The sequence below is a fragment of the Doryrhamphus excisus genome, chromosome 1, assembly GCF_030265055.1.
Source record: "Doryrhamphus excisus isolate RoL2022-K1 chromosome 1, RoL_Dexc_1.0, whole genome shotgun sequence".
In the NCBI taxonomy this organism is placed as follows: Eukaryota; Metazoa; Chordata; class Actinopteri; order Syngnathiformes; family Syngnathidae; genus Doryrhamphus; species Doryrhamphus excisus.
Window position 1 is genome coordinate 10940061 of NC_080466.1, and position 21340 is coordinate 10961400.

At 41.9% G+C, this 21340-nt stretch overlaps 1 protein-coding gene across 4 annotated transcripts in view; it reads right to left on the reverse strand.

Annotated features, from left to right (window-relative positions):
* ctnna2 (catenin (cadherin-associated protein), alpha 2) overlaps positions 1–20344 on the reverse strand; it is a 223596-nt gene extending 203252 nt beyond the window's left edge. For 3 of the 4 annotated variants that reach the window (XM_058046014.1, XM_058046017.1, XM_058046018.1), the window contains exons 1-2: positions 20042–20344; positions 6311–6420 (exon numbers count right to left, since the gene is read on the reverse strand). In XM_058046014.1, the coding sequence (XP_057901997.1) occupies positions 6311–6412 (102 nt within the window). In that variant the 5' untranslated portion in view covers positions 6413–6420; positions 20042–20344. The remainder of the gene's footprint in view (positions 1–6310; positions 6421–20041) is intronic. The other variant, XM_058046015.1, reaches the window with a different exon arrangement.
* Between the last annotated feature and the right edge of the window lie 996 nt (positions 20345–21340).

A 21340-nucleotide genomic window follows, 5' to 3' on the forward strand; every position in this document is an offset into this window, starting at 1 on the left:
CGACTCAGGAAACTTATCTACCTTCATACAGATTTAACGGTGCTATTTTTATGAAAATATAATGCTGCCTCTGCACGCAGGTGCCAGAGTATACCGACAACGAGCTTGTGGGGAAAAACAAAACGAAGACTTTACGAGATTAGCGCATCATGTAGGTGGGTGTTGAAGTTCTTGGGTTGGCATCAGATTCACCTTTATATTGCCCATGGGTGCAGTTATTTTTCACCACGGAAAATATAAACTGTTTCAACATAGTGAGTTAAATCTAGTGATTGCCGTGACACTGTTTGAATGCAATTTATTGATGCCAGTATTGTTTGTTTCAAAACCAATGTGAGTGGTCAATGCGGTTTGCACTGTGAACAAAGTAGACACTGCACAGTGGAAAACACTGTTTTCTGGCTGAGTGATAACATCAAGGTCCTCCAACACTATTGCTTTTTATTACAGCTGCCATGACATCCGAGTTTTATCACTGTCACTTTCACAGCGACACGGGCAAAAGACAAATTGTCCTGCTGGCTAATTTTTGGAGCCTGATCGGTTCTGACAGCCATCAAATTTATACTGAGCCAGCTGCAGTGATGACGCACGTATAACAGACTGCAAGGAACAAAAGCTTTTATAGGATGGGTGGAAGTGCAAAAACCAAATAAAAACAAGATAAAATGACATACTGAGAGAGTATGCAGGCATGAAGGTACATCTCATCTCTTACTTTATTGAGAAATGGAGGTCATGGGAAACCACGGCCATTGTTGTTGTTTTTTTCGACTTGTGATTGACAGAATTTTAACACATGCACAGTTGCGCCACTGTGTGTGACTATGAAAAAAACAATTCTAAGTCTTCCAAAGCTTACACTAGGTACAAAAATGCTGAGTTCAGTCAAATATGTTGTCTATGAAGGTGAAATCATAATTATTTTTCCGACAAAACAAATTCAGTGTGACTACTGAATTTTAATGTTGCAACACAATCTAAATACAACTTCTGGAGAAGTAGACAGTCCGGCCCCTTTTCTGCAATTCGGTAACTGTCCATTTAATGTGTCTTTTAGCTGTCTTTCAGGTCTGTGATCATGCTCCACCAGTGGAAAAGGCTACCATTTTTCGTGTGCATTGTCCACTTATTTTTATTGCTCATCAATTGCAATAAATGCAGTGTGGCCTTTTCTCTCACAACACTAACCAGTCAGTGGATTCTTCACTCAGTTGTAAATCCCTGTGGCCTTTCGTAGATATTCAATTTTCCGCCTTCAGCTTCCGAGACGTGAGTGAGTGATAGGCTTTATCTGAGCACGAGGGAAGTTTCTGTGTGTGTGTGTGTGTGTGCAAGCATGGGTAGTCAGCGTAACTTTAGCACTATTGACAAATACACAAATTCCACATGAAGATCCGGGAAAATCGTATTAATCCAGAGCAAAGCCATTTACAACATATGGAATGGTGGAGATCTTTATTGCTTAAAGATTCATAGGGTCAAGAGCAATATGTATGTGGGTAAGTCACTTTTATGAGGAAAATTACATTTTGATACATCAAATCCCTGATACACACTAATCTTCACAAGGTGGACAATTTTCGACATTCACCTCATTGACTGCCTAATACGCAGCAATTTGACGTTTTTGGCATCTAAATTGATCGTCCTTAAATCTTTAGGGTTTTTCCGCCAAACTTCCGCCAAGCAAAACCGGATAAAAAAGTGTCAAGTGCTTTACCTCAATTTGCTTTCCATCTGTCAAATTCACGGCAGTGTGTTTCGTGGTAAGTCTCACTATGCAATCAATACGCACCAAGAACACAACCAGTTCAACTGGGTCCTACGCATGTGCAGAACGCGTCTACTTCTGTCATAACACTCATAGCGAGGTACTGTGATATTCGCAAAAAATATGTGTAGCTACATGTTAGCTGCTACAATAGCAATATCGCAGTAGCTCAGTTTATATACAGGTCAGTTGTTGCCGTTTTTCTTTTTTTTGTCAAGGCTAAGCGTCAAAATAGCTGTGTCCTGATGACGTCCATTGTTTGCTAGCTCATATTAACTCGCTTTCTCGCGTTTTAATACACAGAAAATGAAAAAAAAATATGTGTTTATGTTTCACATGATTGTGAATAATGGTTTAAATTAAAAAAAAGTTCCCCTTTAAAATATTACTACTGGAGTTGTCAGGACACACTAACTTTGCGAGACAAGACGATACACAAAATTTGGTTCTACAAGAACGAGAGGGGATTTTTTATTTTACCTCTGCCTCCACCCACCCAGACAAAGTGACAGAATGACTCATAAAAGGGCTCACTCCATTAATGCCATTGATCTCTGGAAAAACGCGCCAAAGTGCTAAAAAAAAAGCGTACACACTTCCTGTCGGTTTAGAGGCAGGAGACATGGAATACAGACACGCAAGCAAATGGTAATATATTGAGGTCAGCAGAATTACCGAGTTCATTTTCATTTATTCTGTGCTTTATTATCATCTCAAGCCTAAATGAGAAATCTTGTCATTTTGTGTTTTAATCTTGCAAGATCTTGTGACACTAGATCTTGTGATAGCTTCTCATTTTGGAAACATTTATTGTGAAAGTTTCTTACAACCCAATAATACTGAATAAAAATACTGAATATGCTTGTTTTACCAGAACATTAGCCAAATGTTGGTATCCACAACTCACATTGTCCATTAAAACATCTGCATTTCCTATTTCAGAATTAATTTCTTTCCGGTGAAGGAAAACAAGTCAGCGTGTTGGCGACCTCAGGTCTATAAGCAAGGCTTTGACTGGCTCATGGTCAGAGTCCTTTGAAGATCCTAAATGGATCACCTGTATTCCACTTGTAGCTATCGTCAGCACTCCCTTCCCTTGGCTGAGGCATTGCATCACAGTCATTGCAGTGCACTAGTGAAGCACTGCCAGGGTTAGTGCTGGGCTGTTCAGTGCCAGTGCACAGATTACTGGACATCACCAGGGATGCATTGGTTTCAACCTTGAATTCTCCTTTGAATCATCCAGCCTGAAATGTTAAACTTGAATAAGATAAAGACACATTAGACTGACTTTCTGCCCCTCTCTTCTCGCCATAAATACAGGTTTTATCTACTCTGTGTAATGTTAATTAAGTTTGTGATTCAGTGACAATATATAACGTCTAAGGGTTCATTAAGTTTTGGCTTGTGACAGTAATGATCTATTCACAAGGGGATGTGTGTCTGAAGCAGCCGCAACTCTGATGTATTTTCTATGATGGCTAACAAAGCAGGGAGGCAGCGGGCTACCAGCATCTGTGCTTGGCAGCTGCTCAGACGCCTGGAGCGAGCCATATGCTGACAAAGCAAGGTAGCGGAAGATGCTGCCTGAAGTAAGATGAGTGTCTGTTTTATAACATCAAAAGAAGTGAAGTTATGTTAGATTTTGATCAGGTCTTGTACCGCCAAATGCTGCCACTTTTTTTTTTTTTTTTTAAATGGTCAACAATAGTATCAAATTCTATGCTAATTATCAAAATGCACTAATTGTATATATTTTCATTTGACAGGCAGAGGGGAAGAGTAAGCCTCAGCAAAGCAAATAACAACAAATTTATGGCAACACCTAAATTCATTCACGAAGGGGGTTGACAATGTCACAAATTAAAGTTTCTTATTATCATGTAGTAGTCTTCTGCTTCATTGTGTTGAATCATATTTTGGGTGTTATTTATGTTAATGTACAGTACATATAAATGCTCTTGTTTCATATATCTGATATCGACAATATATCGGATATCGACATCAGCCCCAAAAATCCCATTTCGGTTGGGCTCTATTTTGCTTATAGTTACTTTTCTGACCAAACTCATCAGTAAGTATTGACTGTCAGGATGAAGACTCTGCTGCATCTTGGGATGCCTTTTTTGTTTAGTTTGTTGAGGTTGGTCATATTTCCCTTCTTCGTCGTCACTACCTATGAAGAAATACAACATTTCAGCTTGTTTGTGTTCATGCGTTCACCTTGTTCATTCTGTTTAAAACCAAAATATGGCAGTTTGCTTCCAAATTGCTTCCGTGTCTTCATTAATATTTACTCTTGTTTGCTTATTTCACGAAGCTCACTCTGCTCACATGTAGCAACCCTGCCTTCACATACTGGGACAAAAGAGACTGAATGACTGACAAAAGGGTTCACTGACTCTGTTCATTCTGCTCTAGAACCAAGGCGCCAGATGTTGAAATGAGTGCACAGAGTGAATCTTCTTGACATCCAGCCTGATTGGTAGAATAAAAAATGCATGCACATATATCAGGCTGGAAAAATTATAGCATTTGTTTTTATTTATCATGCATTTGAGTTACTGATTCTCATGATGCTGCCTACTTGAGAATGTTAAAGCATCTGCTTCTTCAACTTTTACGCTACCCAAAGTTGACCTGCATTTACAAAAAGTAGCACACTAATGAGTCCATAGTCTGTTTTCATGTGTTAACTTTCGACTTATTTGTTTCTCTGGAGAATTTCTACTATAAGAAACTTGGTGTAACTGGATGTATTTTCATATCCCAAAGCACATGCAGTACATCTTTATTGAATTGGAGACTATCAAAAAGTGTTCAGCCATCCTCCATGTTGTTATCTTAATAGACTATGACAGTGACTGCAGCCTGATGCCTCAATCCTTTAAAATGAGTTCACATTGTTGCTGTATTTGCATAGCACATTCAAGTGACAGCTAATAGCAAGACATAGTGCTAATACATTATATCATATCATCATGTCACCAGGAAAAGGATGAGTTCTGTACTTACCATGAATGAATCCATGTTTGAGAATAAAATCAACCAGGTTAAAACAGAGCTTGTCTCCTGCGCATCATTTTGTCTCTCAAACTGGACACTATAGCAGGGATGTTGCCCTACGTCACAAAATATCCTAATCATGCAAACTCCATCCAAGTGGCAGAATTAGGGCAGCCAGCTCATGAGATATATCCATTTGGGTTTGCAGAAGTGGTTGTCATGCAATATTTTAGCTCTGCTTTACTTATTATTGGTGTACAATGGGTGAAGTAAAATGTGTTACAGAAGGATGGCAGATTTAAAGTAGAAAGAATTCAAACACCAGACCTTAAAACTATCAAAATTACAAAACAATATTGCCATCTTACAGTACAGTGGAACAACAGTCATCCATGACATCACTTGAGACCTAAACAAATACAGTACACATTGTATCAAAGACATGTGGACTGCAAAATGACGTCCATTATATCACCAGTTATGAACACATTTGGTATCTGGCAGTGGTAAGACAGGCTTAGTTGATAGATGGCCATTGGATTTGAAAAAATGTCAGTGGGTACCCGCTTGCCAAGCCTCCAAAGACAACCTTTTATTTTATCTTAAAACAATATATCATCCAATTGATGCAAAAAAAAAAAAAACATACACACACAATAACATTGCCACATTCATATCCTAAAACATATTCGCCACCACTGCATTTACTGAGAAGAAGATGAACTGTCACAGCAGCGGTGTGCACAATATCACCCTTAGTTCTGCATGCAGAAGACTATACAAAGAACAATCTTCCAGCGCAATCCCCAAATTATCTATTATTATCTATTTATTTGGTTAAAGTATGCGTAGGATGCATAACATGGTTTGGGTCTTAAGTATGCATTTTGTATTTGGTATAATCACATTCTTGTGTCATATGACAAGAGACGTGGTCATTAATTATTGCCATATGTCTGGTTTTGTTATACCGTCTCGGTAATCATATGGACAAAAAACAGCCAAATAAAGCATCCATGCATGGTGATTCAGGCTCTGTGAATAATGGATAGTGGGGTTTTTTTTACAGTTTGGACACACTACACAGATTTCTGTGTATAGGTGACTGTGGGTTTATTTGTTCATCAAAAACAGAACGATTAACGACACGGATTCTCTGATGACTTCATCATTAACACTGGATGAGGTGTTCAAGCATACGCTGCATATTTTTTTTCTGTGTGTCATATTTTTCAAAACAGTCAAATCCAAATCACTGACACTATAAACCACTGTCACTGCAGTCACATTCAGCCATCTGCTCTACTCAGAAGCCAGACTGTTAGTAGAGAGGAGCCAGAGTGTTGTTTGGCAGCAATCCATCATAAGGAAACATCTTTTTGACAAGTGATACAGATCCGGAGCATGGAGCTATTAGATTTGGTCTTTATGGAAGATTTCTGATTCAAAAAGCAAGACGAGTTACATTAATGTCACCTTGACACATTTGTCTTCATACCAGAGTATGTATCTAGGGTTTAAGTAAAGTACCTGTGTAACAAGGGGTTCCAGAAGTCGTTCCACAGTCAGTGTGCGGATTTCAAGACTCTTAGGGTCCCATTTCAACAAGATTGGGGAAGTGGCAGTCGTCATGGTCTCTGCTGAAGTAAAAAAACAGAAACAACAGTTATATCGCAAAGCCCTATGAAAAAGACATCACAATCCTATAGTCACTCGGTGTGTGGTCCACAAAGCTTCGCTAAATTTTGAATGGGATGTATGCATACATGGCTACGAAAATCCTCAACTAACTGTAATTCACATGCTTGTGGTTAAAGAAAATATAGATGTAATTCCATTCGCTTCATTAAAAAGCAGTAAAACACAACACTGTCAACACACTCATATACACTCACTCTATTCTCCAGATCTTGAATTTCCTAACTTTCTGTAGCTTTTAATGGCATTTATTGTGAAGCTCTTCAGGGCATCGGGGGTTCTTTCAGGGGAATGTGAGGAGGACTGAACAGCTGGCATGGTGGTAGCAGGCTGTTGTTGCTGTGGGGATGCATTTCTAGAAAAGGCATTTTTAGAATGGGCCACTTGGGACACAACCAGTGTGCCGCCAATGCCAATGAGGCAGAAGGGAGTAAAGGATGTAGGAAAAGACTGATAGATCTGGGCCAAAGGATCAAATACTAAGGACAGTGAGTTAAGACGGAAGTTGTGGAACGATAGAAAGATGACTTGAACAGCATCTGGTATTCTTAAGAAATTATTTAAGCAGGAATAGGCAATAAACATCTTGTGTTTGATCTTTTAAAACCTACTGTTTAAAACCAGCCAAAGTTTCTCATTGTATTATAGCCAAGTTTGTCAGTACTGTGTTACACAAAATAATTTAACACTACTGTGTCTGCCTTGGCGGAGGTTTGTACTTCACTTGCTTGTACTTCACAAATCAAAAGCAGTAAACGTTAAGTGATTTAAATGTCAAACAAATTTTACAATTATTTTATGTACGTTTGCATATCTAACATTAGCATTTTCGGAGTTTGCTGAGGGTGTAGACAAACTGTGACCATGGCCAAAATAATCAAAATAACCAAATTCTTTGGGTGAATGCAATAACACAGAGCACCACAAGTATTTTCCCACCACTTTCTCCATGTCTTATCACTGGAAAAACTGTGAAGACTGACATCATTTCCCTTGCTGCCTTCGGACAGAAAATTACAACCATACACTGCATAGTTTCTCCACTAACTGATCCTTGTCACTCATAGCTCACTTCTGATCGCAATGTAAACACTGCATTGAACCACAATGCATGGCAGCAGAAAAGTATAATTTTTTACAAACATGTAAAGTGAGATTAAAATCACATTTTATATAGCTGATACTAACTAGGATACTAACTCTACTTACAGTATTTCTCAGACCTGCTTTCAATTATGCCATAGGCTTCCTGTTTACGAAACAAGATCGCAGAAGTTGTTGTAGTTGGTGTTTCCCAGCAAGAGAAAAACAATTTTCATCTTTCATTTTTTTTTTAAACAGGAATGTAAAGTATTCACCAAACTGTTGCTGTAGCCAGAAGCAGCGTGCTTTCGCCGGGAAAGGTGCATTAATGTCAGAGTGCAGAGAATGCAGTGCATCAACAGTGCTCACTGTCTGGAACATAGTCACCCCGCCAAAAACGTGTAATTACCACATTTCTACTACCTGTGTTGTGCAAAGGTTGTCTGCAGTAGTAGTAGTACATGAATCTATGTGTGTACGTGTAATTGTCACTGAGAATGTACATATAACCCCACATAGCCACGTGAGTGCTCTGGTTTTCTCCGGATACCCCAGTTCCCTCCCACATTACAAAAATATGCATGTTGGTTTAATTGGCGACTCTAAATTGTCCATAGGTATGAATGTGTTTGTCTATACATGCCCTGTGATAGACTGGCGACCAGTCCAGGGCATAGAAGCTGAATGGATGAATGTTACGACTTAAAATAAATTGTCTTTTTCGTCGTTATTTCAACCTTATGCTAGTACAATGACGTTTCTTTTTTCCTCATAATATTACAACATCCGAGCCACACTTTGGACACCACTGACTTAGACCTGCATACCAGAGCCTATCCATGCTGAACTTTTATCTCTTATTATCCCCATTGCATGCTGGTTTGTCTCCAGATCCCATTCCATCCTCTGTGAGTCCACACGGACATGGATTAAGTTTACTCCCGTGGATGTATTAACAAATGAGGTTAATACATGATCAGCATTAACTGGGCAAAGAAATAAGGTCATATTAAGTTAAAAAAAAAAGGTTTAGTAGTTTTTCCATTTCTTTTTTGCAATTTATGCACAGAAAAGGGGAAGATGTGTTCTTGTCTCACATAGGGATTGTGGCTGATGGGCATAATTTTTAAAAAGTGTGTTTTTTTAAAAAATGTTAATAATGTACAATTAGACTAGCAGAGTTCAGAGTATGTTAACTCCTGCTTGTTTACTTCTCTAACCAACTCCTCAACAGATTTTGAAATCAAGCAAAAATGTTGGGTGAAAGAGTACTACAAGCTACCCAGTATGCCTAGCGGTGCGAATATATGGGTGTTCTGTTTTGAAATGTGTATCACACGTTGATGTTTGTTTGAATGCACAAATGATGCAGTACATAGGTTATTTTGTGTTCACGTGTTGTTTGGATTTCTTTTCTCTACAAGTTACAGATCACATCTGATTATTTTGGTGATGTCATGATCCATTCTCCCCATGCTATTTTCCTCCTGGTGAGTCTCTCCCTCTGTTTTGCCTGGCCAGCCAACCCCACACCCAGCTCCCTCCAACACACACTCTGCACACCTGCAGCCAATGATTACCTGCCCTGCCTGCTCTACATAAGCCTCCCCCACTCAGTGCCTCTTGTCGGATCGTCTGCAAGCCTGCACGAAGCTCTGCTCTCTGTTTCAGCCCACAGCTCGACTCTGACTCCAGAACCAGAACCTGACCTGCCCTGACCACGATCTCCGCCTGACCCCTGCCGGTACCTTTGCCTTGTCCTGACCACCTGCCACAACGACCTGACCTGCCCTGACCCCGATCTCCGCCTGACCCCTGCCTGTGCCTCTGCCGAATAAAGACTCGTTCCTGATCTCTGCTGGAGCTTCAATAAACATCTTGAACTGTGACGCTCGTGTGGTCCTCGTTCTGTCTGATCGCTGACAGTACGATCCGAACAACATGGACCCAGCGCGCAGTTCTCCCAGCAGAGGACCCGAAACACCCTCCGCTATGCAACGCCTGGAATCCACTGAGGGAAAGGTGAGCCGCATGGCTGCTGACATGTCCTCTCTGCTTCAGCTCAGCCAGCAACAACAGCAGCAGATTCAGCAACAGCAACAGCAATTGGCTGAGATCGCTAATCTGCTCTCCAACCAGCCACCGCCCGCTGCACCTACCCCACATCAGTCTGATCCGAACATGTCTGATTCTGTTCCCTTCTTCACCACCACTGCTCCAGAACCCAAGGTCGGCAACCCTGAACGCTTTGATGGTGATCCTGCACAGGTTCGGGCATTCCTTACCAGCTGTCGACTACAGTTTGCTCTGCAACCTAGAACCTTCGCTACGGAGGGAGCGAGGGTGGGTTTTGCAATCACCCATCTGACTGGCCGTGCACGACTCTGGGGAACGGCTGAATTTGAACGCCAGACAGCTGTGTGCTCTTCCTTCAACCTGTTCGCTGAGGAGATGCTGAAGGTCTTTGACTTGGGATCGTCTACAGATGAAGCATCACAGGCTCTGATGACGATCCGTCAAGGTCGAAGGTCAGTGGCAGACTACTCAATCGACTTCCGAACCCTGGCGAGACGCAGTTCTTGGAATATGGAGGCCTTGGTGGATGTCTTCCTCCATAGCCTGGCAGACTACTTGAAGGACGAGCTGGTTTCCCATGATCGACCTTCCACCCTGGATGAAGCAATCGCCCTAGCTGTCCGCATTGACCGCAGGATCCAGACCCGCCGTCAAGAGAGGGGGCGCCAGACTCTTCGTGATCGCCGATCTCTGACCACGCACTCAACCGCTGCGTCTGCTGATCACGTTGAACCCATGGAGATCGGTCGTGCCTCGCTCTCTCCCGAAGAGCGCCAACATCGCTTCGAATTCAACCTGTGCCTGTACTGCGGAGGAGAAGGGCATCGTGTCGCCACTTGTCCAGTAAAAGACGGGGCTCACCGGAAGTAGGAGGGGTCCGGCTGAGCCCAACAAACCTGCAATCCTCCAACTTCAGTAAACCTCTTTTCAAAGTTTCTCTTCACTCTCCCAATGTAACCAACACCCTGTCCGCTCTGATAGACTCTGGTGCTGAAGCTAACCTGATGGACCGATCACAAAAATCTGGAGTACATCCGCTCTGCTAAACGCCTGAACCCAAGGCAGTCCCGCTGGGCTTTATTCTTCACCCGTTTTAACTTCACTCTGTCATATCGTCCTGGTTCACGTAACACCAAGCCAGATGCTCTTTCCCGCCAGTTCCAGATTGACGACACACATTCCACAGAGCCTGCCCCAATCCTGCCTGATCCCTGCATGGTAGCAGTCCTGACCTGGGAGGTGGAGGAACAGGTTCGACGGGCCCTCCAGGATCAGCCCGGTCCTAGTGCGTGCCCTGACGGCCTGCTCTTTGTCCCGGAGAATCTTCGATCCCAGGTCATACAATGGGGTCATGACTCCCGTTTTGCCTGCCACCCTGGCTCCGCTCGCACCAACCATCTCCTCGCTCAGCGCTTCTGGTGGCCTTCTATGAAGAGGGATGTCAAGGAATTTGTGCGAGCGTGTCCAACCTGCAACCAAAACAAGTCCACCAACCAGCCTCCTGCCGGACTACTCCAGCCTCTGCCTGTGCCCACTCGTCCCTGGTCCCATGTCTCTTTGGATTTTGTCACAGGCCTGCCTGCATCTAACGGTATGACAGTCATCCTTACGGTTGTTGACAGATTCAGTAAAATGGCACATTTCATTCCGCTACCTAAATTACCATCTGCCAAAGAGACTGCACAGTTGGTCATCGACCATGTTTTTCGCATTCATGGATTGCCAAGAGACGTTGTCTCAGACCGAGGGCCACAATTCACCTCCACTTTCTGGAAGGAGTTCTGCCATCTCCTAGGAGCTACTGTGAGCCTAACCTCTGGTTTCCACCCCCAATCTAACGGCCAATCTGAGAGAGCTAATCAGGAGCTAGGAAAAGCACTGAGGTGCATGGCCTCTCGCAAACCTCAAGCCTGGACACAACAGTTGACGTGGATCGAATATGCCCATAACTCCCTCATCTCTTCTGCTACTGGCATGTCACCCTTCATGTGTGTCTATGGCTACCAGCCACCTGTGTTTTCCAGTCAGGAAGAAGAGGCCACCTGTCCATCTGCCCAGGCCAATGCACGCAGATGCCGCCGAACCTGGTCCCGAGCCCGTGCTACACTCCTCAAGTCGGTCACCAGCTATACCACCAGTGCCAACCGCAGGAGAGCCCCAGCACCAACATACCGGGTTGGCCAGAAGGTGTGGCTGATGGCCAAGGATCTGCCTCTTCGGGTGGAGTCGAAGAAGCTGGCTCCTCGCTACCTTGGTCCCTTCCCCATCCAAAGGGTCATCAGTCCATCGGCAGTCCGACTTCAACTTCCCCGATCCATGAAGGTACACCCAACTTTCCATGTTTCTAAAGTGAAACCTTTCCAGGAGAGTCCACTGGTCCGCCCGACACCTGCTCCCCCTCCTCCTCGTCTCATCAATGGAGATCCTGTCTACACCGTCCGGCGCTTGCTCCGCTCCAGACGATGGGGTCGAGGCATTCACTACCTCGTCGATTGGGAGGGCTACGGTCCAGAGGAGAGGAGCTGGGTGCCATCGAACAGGATCCTGGACCGAACTCTCATTAGAGAATTCCATCAGCAGCATCCTGACCAGCCTGCCGTTCGACGGGGCCGCCCACCTCGCCAGGCCACCCAGCCAAGACCACCTGAACCCCAATAGTCTGCAGCCGACTCTGACCTGTCAGAGGAATTCTAGCGCACCACCAGCTTTGGGGACTTCAGGAGCCGTCCCTTGAGGGGGGGGTTCTGTCATGATCCATTCTCCCCATGCTATTTTCCTCCTGGTGAGTCTCTCCCTCTGTTTTGCCTGGCCAGCCAACCCCACACCCAGCTCCCTCCAACACACACTCTGCACACCTGCAGCCAATGATTACCTGCCCTGCCTGCTCTACATAAGCCTCCCCCACTCAGTGCCTCTTGTCGGATCGTCTGCAAGCCTGCACGAAGCTCTGCTCTCTGTTTCAGCCCACAGCTCGACTCTGACTCCAGAACCAGAACCTGACCTGCCCTGACCACGATCTCCGCCTGACCCCTGCCGGTACCTTTGCCTTGTCCTGACCACCTGCCACAACGACCTGACCTGCCCTGACCCCGATCTCCGCCTGACCCCTGCCTGTGCCTCTGCCGAATAAAGACTCGTTCCTGATCTCTGCTGGAGCTTCAATAAACATCTTGAACTGTGACGCTCGTGTGGTCCTCGTTCTGTCTGATCGCTGACAGGTGACTTTAGTGTGCCACAATACCACTGTAGTTTATGTTGCCGGCTTCAGTTTCCATGCTAAAGGTTAAAAACAGGAATGCACGGTGGGCTGGATTAAGATGCTTGGCAGGCCTGGTGGCCCACGGGCCCCAGTTTGCGCACCCTTGCTCTAAGCCCTGAACACCCATTTTTTGGTTTATTTATTTTAAAAAAAACTGTCTTATCTTAGCTTCAGATTTTCATTCAAATTCTATTACATACTATAAATACTGTAAAAGAAAATTGAAAGAATGAAGATTAAGTTCCCAGACCCCCACCCCTGCAAGAGGAGAGACGAAAAGCAGTTGCCAAATAAAAGAAAAGTCAATGCACCAAAGCAGAACACAAACACAGTGAGGATGGAGCTGGGATAAAAAATAATATTAAATTATTAATAATTGGGGGGGTGCCCCATACTGGCAGATAGAATAACATACGATTAGACTTGGAGTGTTTTTTGCCATAAAATCTAAGAAAAAACAGCAGAAACAGTGAGCAACCAGTAGGGTTGTACTTAAATGGGGGGGGGGGCACTGTGGATGAGACAACCATGTTCAGACAAATTAGGTACAGTTCACTAAATTACATTGTTAGTGCTTATTCATTAAAACCTTCATGCTGCTGCTGCTACATTATTTTTTTTTTTAAAAGGACCATTCCTATTGAACTAAGACATTCCCTACAAGCAGTTAAGACTGACATTTATAATGAGATGTATGTAGAAACACTAATCCACAGTTTTAAGTTGATGTCCCCCACCAATTTATATTCGTAATCAATTCACAATTTACTGGCAAAACACTTTGTGAATCACCTGTGAAAGAGGAAAAGGTAGGAAAAGGTACTTATATTGAAAAATGAAAAAAACAAAAACAAAAATGAAACAATAAAAGCTTTCTAATAACATGGTAGGGCTGCAATGATTATTAGGATAATTAGAATCCCTCCAGCACAAAAAATTGTAGAGGATTTTTAAAATTTTTCAAAGAATCGCTTATGAAGAAGGGTGTTTGAGGACACAGGAAGATTGAAGCGGCTAGAAAAAGAAAACAAAAGAGAAGGAAAAGTAAATGTAAATAAAATAGACAGACAATGAAATCTAACAATCCAACAATTAAATTCCAAATAAAACACTTGACTATCTAAATAATTCAACTAATTGGACCTTCATTATTTAGTGAAATGTTTTATTTTTTATTGAAATGTGTATTTTTTCTCATGAATTCATAATTTTTCTTTAAAAAAGCATTTTTTTCTGATTATTCAATTAATCAACAACAATTCTGGTAGAACACTTGTTTACTAAATTATTCGATAGCTGCAACCTTATAATATAGCAATAAAACAGCAACCATGCAACCACACTGACAAAAAAACTACAATGGCCAGCACAGACTGAGGACAGGGTCTGTTCCCAAGTCTCCACTGGAATACAACTACTACAACCATCCTGTCCCCACTGACAGCAGCACTTGAGTGTGACAGTAATTAAAGTGATCACAGGATTCATAACATGGATCAAATTTTGGGGTGAGCTGAGCTGCTTTTGCCTATATGTGTGCACAAAAAGCTTTGTTTTCATTTCAGGTGATCAAAACTGACAAAGCCAGGAAACAACAAAAGAAAAAAGCTATTACAATCCTGTCAAAATCAATATGTCCTGTCCCCCCCGCCAATGTGAGTGTGACATCTGCAGGAGTCTGGAGAGGGGGATGGCAAAATAAGACCTCGCTGTTGCTTGGTGCTGGCTGCTAACTTTAAGGGGACCTCTTAGGCTTTTTCCACTTTTCTGAGCTATAAATGTAGTTAGAATGTTTTATTCTCATGTTAAACGATTCCAAAGTTTCAGATAATGAGATCTGCAAAAAATCGACCATGCTCCTTATAATCCGATTTTGCCCGCTGTAGTAAAATTGGAACATCTTCAGACTCGGCTCCACTCAACGAGAGCAGCAGGTTCAGTGCTTGAGCGGGTGACGACTGCAACCCAGCAATTTGATACATTTTTGTTTCAAGTTTAAAGTCATATCAAATAAAAACATTCAAAATGTGCCAAGTAACCATAATGGAAAAACACATTTCCAGCCTTTGGGGCCTTACAAACTGTGGCCCTCTTCACCACGCAGCTGAATCTCCCTGTCTTGGGCTGTATATGAAAAATGTCTCCTCTGTATAATCAATTTCTCACTGATAGGAACACGAGTCTCGTCTCCGTTTAATTAATGATGTTGTCCAAGTGCAAGTCTTGCAGCCCTTTCCTGACCATTTTCTGCCAGGAGAACTTCTTGTCAATTTGTATTTTAAGTAAAGAGCTATTAATCCTCACAATCATTACAGCAGGACATGTTTACAATGTCACAGTCCTTGTTTCCCGTTATGTGCAATAAAGACATCATGTACAGTACAGTACAGTGGAATCTCCTTCGAATCGAATGTGTCTAAGGTTGTATAATCAGGTCATCGACAGTAGGAACAATAAGTCGTTGAAACCGCTGGTTTCGTCATAAGTCTATCCCAGGGGTCAGCAACCCGTGGCTCCAAAGCCGCATGTGGCTCTTCAGCCTCTTTGTTGTGGTTCCCTTTGCAATGCTTGAATATTTTTTAACACCCGAGTGGGGGAAATGCTCATCTTTGTAATGAGTTTTTAAAAAATCCAACTTTGTGTGAGTTCTGACTGGTGATTGGATGAGCAGGAGGATGAGCAAACAGGATGCTATTCAGTTCTCTCTCACAAGGTAAATATGGAGGGGAAAAAGTCATACTTTCACAGAGCTATTTGACATTTCTAAAAAAATAATTACATAATTAAAAAATACAGCAGCATGGGAACTTTGCGCCAGACTAAACAAATCAGGTAAGTTTAAAGTAATTGACACACACATTTATGTACGTTTATCTCCAATACTAGCAAAATTACTCGATCAAATGGTCTTTTCTTATCTGAACTACTCTGATACCCCAAAATTTCCTCCAAATTTGGACGGCCAAAACCGTGGGAGACTCCTAATTGGCTCAGCATGTGAACACATCACAGCTGTTGGTCGCCAGCGAAAAGAAACAGGCTGTCAATTGACTGTGCTACACATTTCTTCAGGTGTCAGGTAGTGAGGTTTAACCAAGATGATAACATGATAACCCTACTAGTTGGCATCCCTTACACACCCTCACCCTCACTGCACTTCTGTTTCTTCTATTCAATTGTTAGACTTTATGCTGTAAGACCTTCTTTTAAACATGTGTTTTGCGGCTCCAGGCTATTTTTCTTTAGTTGGCAAGGGGGTAAAATGGCTCTTTTAATCGCAAAGGTCCTGGTCTAAGGCTAGTCTTGTTAATAGGAGCAGGGTATTTGAAGCACACTTTAAAATCGTATTAAGAGGAGTAATGAGGGGTTGCGTTCAAAGATATTACACAATTTAAGGTAAATGTACTTGTTTCCAGCATACTTAAATGTAGCAGAAGTGACTAATAAGAATATCCACTTCATGTTTTTCTTTATCATCCTGTTTAATTTCACACACACACACATTATAAAGCTGTTTTTGTGATGTTCTGAATGTCCCTTATTGCATCTTTCATTCTTGTCATGAGAATGAGAAAGCGTTCCCAGGATGAACGGACCAGAGAGGCCACTTCTGGTCCTATGGTCATCACCATCACTGATACCCTTTTGTGGTGACCTCACAAAAAAGCTACTGGAAAAGCAAATAAAGACTTACATGACAAATTGTTTTCCAGAAAATGTTGATTAAACTCCAAATTGTACTACTTTTGGGCCCTTTTGTTTTCCAAATCATAACAGATCAGAAGGTGACCAGGATCACAGCATGACCTTTGAGGTTCCATTGTATTTGCAAGAATTTTCCCTGTGTAGAATTGGTATTTACACTAAAATAATGGAATACTTCCTCAACCACTAGCACTATGAATACCACAGATTATGGAACAATGTCAAAAATAAGGCTTGGTAGGTTTATGAATATTAAACCAATAGCATAACATAAACAGACAATTTGCTGAGCATGGTGGGTGTGGCGATGGTCTCAGGACAATAACGTCATTCTCTCAAGCTGCACCCATTTACTGCTGACAAAGAATTTTCATCCACTGCTGGATCATCTACTTTATTGTCTCAGCCGAAACAATAAAGCTCTTCTTTTTGCACCCTCATAGTTCAGAATGGACTATAAAAATAGCCAATGAATCTTGAAAATATCATATAAACACACTGGCAAAGTGTGTAAGGCTTCATGGATTCTAATCTGTCAATACATTACATGATGTATTTTACACCCAGGAACAAAATGGCAGTGAAAAATCTGGTGGATGTGTTTGCAGATCAGAGTGATATCAACAGTTCAGTTGTGTCTCTGTGGTGTTATCTTTTGGCCTTTTCAAGTGGATCAAACACTTCTGCTTCAGTCGGAGTGAGAGATTGTCGAAGAAGAGGGGTAATCCTCTTCCAGCATGCTTGGGTACCATGGCTACCTCAAAGCTCTGTGCCCGTACAATGCTAACAGGGGTGCCATGGTGCTCGGCCAACATTGCTTGCTCTCCCTAGAGAGAGGAAGCACAGTGCACCCCATACTGCTATTGATTGCGTTGTCGCAGCCATGAATAATGGCTTTTCCTCATGCCAAGCAACACAAACAGGCTTAATATTGGAAATAAAAAATGGAACCCAAAGACAAAGATGATAGATCACAGGGGGCTGCCGTCCCTATAATTAGAATCTCAAATGGCAAGATGGAATACATAGAAAATTATGAGAAATCAACATTTTTTTTGTAGAATGTATGTTCTGCACTCTTAGATTCGCCTTTATTAATGTCTGCATGGTTATTGTATGTTGTAGGAAGTTATTGTTTTTAGTTTGTTTTGTAGATGCTACATGCGATGATTCATCAAGAAGTACTTTGGAGATTTTTGTCCTAATTGGATTGGGCTTTTAAGGCGCATCACGCAAACCATACCATACTGACCTGAAATACATTGTCTTTCCATAATCATGTTTCAATTGTCAGTGGAATAAGTTATATATGTCTGCCATGTGTGGGACTTCCTTTGAAAAGCTTTAGATTGGTGCGGCATTTGGGGCCAAACACTTGGTAGGGTGTGGGGAGTTTGAGGCTCGTGATGTGATCATCCGCCAAGCAGCGGCTATAAAGCCCCGGTTCCAACCCGCTGTACTTGCAAGTGTGCGGAAAATTTGGAGATGAGTACCACCTCAGTACGAATTTTGGAGATGCACACACTATGTAGCAGGAGGAACTTTTGTTGTGTGCCTATGGATGATGTGTGACACGGAACAAGTGTGACATGTGAGCATTTGCACTGAGCTTGAAACGGGCGTTGAGCGCATGCGGCTGGAGTGACCCAGCAGAGGTTGATATACGTGCTTTTCATTCAGGTTTTCAGTTAATGATGTGAGAGGACTAGACATAAATGCATTGTGAAATAGATAACATGAGTTGTAAATACCAACATTTTGTCATTTTTAACATGTAGTCATCACTCACCACGTTGTGTTTCAATGATATGATAAGAATTATAACAAAAACACTGGTTACTGTCGCAGCCAACCCACCACAAGCTAAAAACTCAACTCTGAACCCTAGACATCACTTCCTGCCCTCCACATATCCTATTGCTGTTTTATTTACATCTTAAATAGCTTACTTTTTCTGATTATATCTACTATGTTGGGTAATATAAATGTAGTTATATAAATTCTGCACCCTTCAAAACATACCTCAAAAAATATCTCACCGGTGTAGCATGTCAAAAGGCTTTAATTTAATACAGCCTTTGAAGGACAAACATTTAACCGAGTATGTTGATTTTCGAGGTTCACAATGCAGAGTACACCCTTTTGTCCCCACTAATGAGTGTTTTGGAAAACTTTATTTGTAATGTTAGTCACAATTATATTATTATTAATATTATTATTATTATTTGTGACATTATTTGCTTGAAAAGAATGATTTGAATGAAGGACATTCGGGTCCATTTTGTGTTGATATGTTTAAAAAAAAACAATGTTCAATACACAAAAAATAACCTAAAGCAATTATATTATCCAGGTTATGTTGATAGGTGTATTATGTTTGTGTTAGCATAAATGCATGCTGCCCAACATGTGACACAGAGTTCCAAAACATTGTATACCCCTTTGCCCAGCATACAGTAAGCCCAGACTCTAAAAACAGCCGCTAAGTGACGCCCCCAGAGGCCCCTGGGATTTCATCTTCAGTTACAGGAAGAGAATGTGTCTGACTATACAGAGTCACAGATTTAGGCGCTTGTGGGGGGGCTTTGCAATGGGAAAATGGCACTAGTCGTCACATAAATAACAGGTGTTAACTTGGACGCTAGTGAAAATCAATGACTGGCAAAGAATGGCACGTTAACCAAGAGCAGATGTTTGTTTATTAGTCATCTAAAACAATCATGGTAAGTTGCACAGTGCAGTGCAGAGTAGTATTAATGACTTCCATAGCTTCTTCAGCTTTTCACTATGATGAAAAAGGGGGTGCTACCCTCCCATGTGCTTTTACAATGCCTGCCAGTTTTCTAAATGTGCTCTCGCTGTTAAACGAACCCTGGAGAGAATATTAAGTAACGTTACTCATGTGCCCTGCTGCTTGATTTTCCGGTCATTAGTCCTGTAGGGATACCACCAAACGCGATCAAAGAAAGCAATGTATGCAAAACACCATACCAGCCACTATGCAATAAATCTGACTAAATAGCAGATAGCAAAATGCTTGACTAAGTTCGGAAGTGGGACTGTTATTCTAAACAAGTAGCATGCTAGCTTAGCCCGTAGCTAGCTAGCCTAGCATGCCTTTACCCGAGTATCCCTGCTTGGAGGCGAATGAGGCGTTCAGCACTGGGCTGCCTGGATAGCAGCATCCCCGAGTGACGTTAGCAAAGTGTCCCACGTAATTTGCACCATCCAGGTGAAGACCATAGACAAGCAGGGGAGCATAGTGGTGCTGCAACTACGGTTTTGGTGTGGTGTTTCGGTGCTAGTATATTGCACTGCCTTGCACAGCACAATGAAGAATGGAAGCCGGGCGGACCTCGCCTAAGCTAATGTTAGCAAGACAGTACAAGTGAGTGAAGAGAACGTTAGGATGCTAGCAGATCAAACACGACAAAACTCACCTTCAACCTCTAATGAAAGGTCCACAAAGTGTGCAAAACGTTCGCAGTGTATTCCCACAAAATTGCCTCAAATCTCAACGCTCTCCTCAATCGTGTGGTGCTGAATTGCTTCGCTTATTTCTATCCGGAGAAAAATAAAAATCTTGTTTCAAAACAAAAAAAAAGCTCCGAGTGAAATAAAGACACCTCCCAGAGATTCAGCGCCACAACAACGGAGTAAGCAGGTGCCGCCGATGATGTACTACTAACGGGAAAGCTTGCAATATAGTGGGACTATGTGGCGCATCCCCACGCTGGTCAAATCACAGAGGCTCCAGCTCTGGTTAACGCATGCGCAGTTCAATGTCTGAGGAAGCGCCCTATAGAAGTAGCGGTGATAAATTCGTTTCATATTATGGAAATGATGTGGTTCGGTTCACTTGAGCGGTGACGTGCGGTCAAAGGAGGTAGGTTGAACACTAAAACAAATAACACAAAAGAAATATTACTATGTGTCCATTGAACTGTATTATAAATGTATTGTCTGTATAATTCCAATCGGTTTAAACAATTTTCTCAAGTCAAAATAGCTGAATTATCATATGTCCTATCAAATACATATATAAATACGTCTAAGAAGTATCTGAAAGCATTTTTTAAAAAAAAGTGAATGATTCACCTCTTTTATTTGGTTATCCTCTTAATGAGCAAAAGTTATTGCTTGTTTGCATTAAATAATTGTCTTGGGGAAAATAAACCAGAATACTGTATGTCATTGTTGTCAGAAAATGTGTTTATTATTTTTTTATGCAATGCCTTATTCAGTGGACAATGGTATCAACTGGCAACTGAGTTGTCACACCCACAAGAAGCAGTTTTTGTTTTTGATTACATGTATATGAACTTGTGCATCCTGATGCATGTTGTGCCAACCACCTTCATCATTTTATAGGAAAAAGTTGTGAGTCGACATGTCCACCACAGCGGACATGGGAAACATGTTGTCAGTATCTAAACAATACTTTATGTCACAAAAATGACAACTATTGATTAAACATTTAAATAACAGTGACGTTCAACTGGAAGAATGTATAAGGAAGCCATTTAATTGGACAAATCACAAAACCCAGAACAAAAATGCAGATAATTATTTAAAAATTTCATACACCAAACAAATTTTACAAAATGGTTAAAAGTGCAATCAATTATAATGCCAGAGTTACAAATTATAACCCCCCCAAAATTGTAAATAATACATAATCATTATTATCATCATCATAGCATGAGCATAAAATCCGTACATATGGCATTGATCCAAGT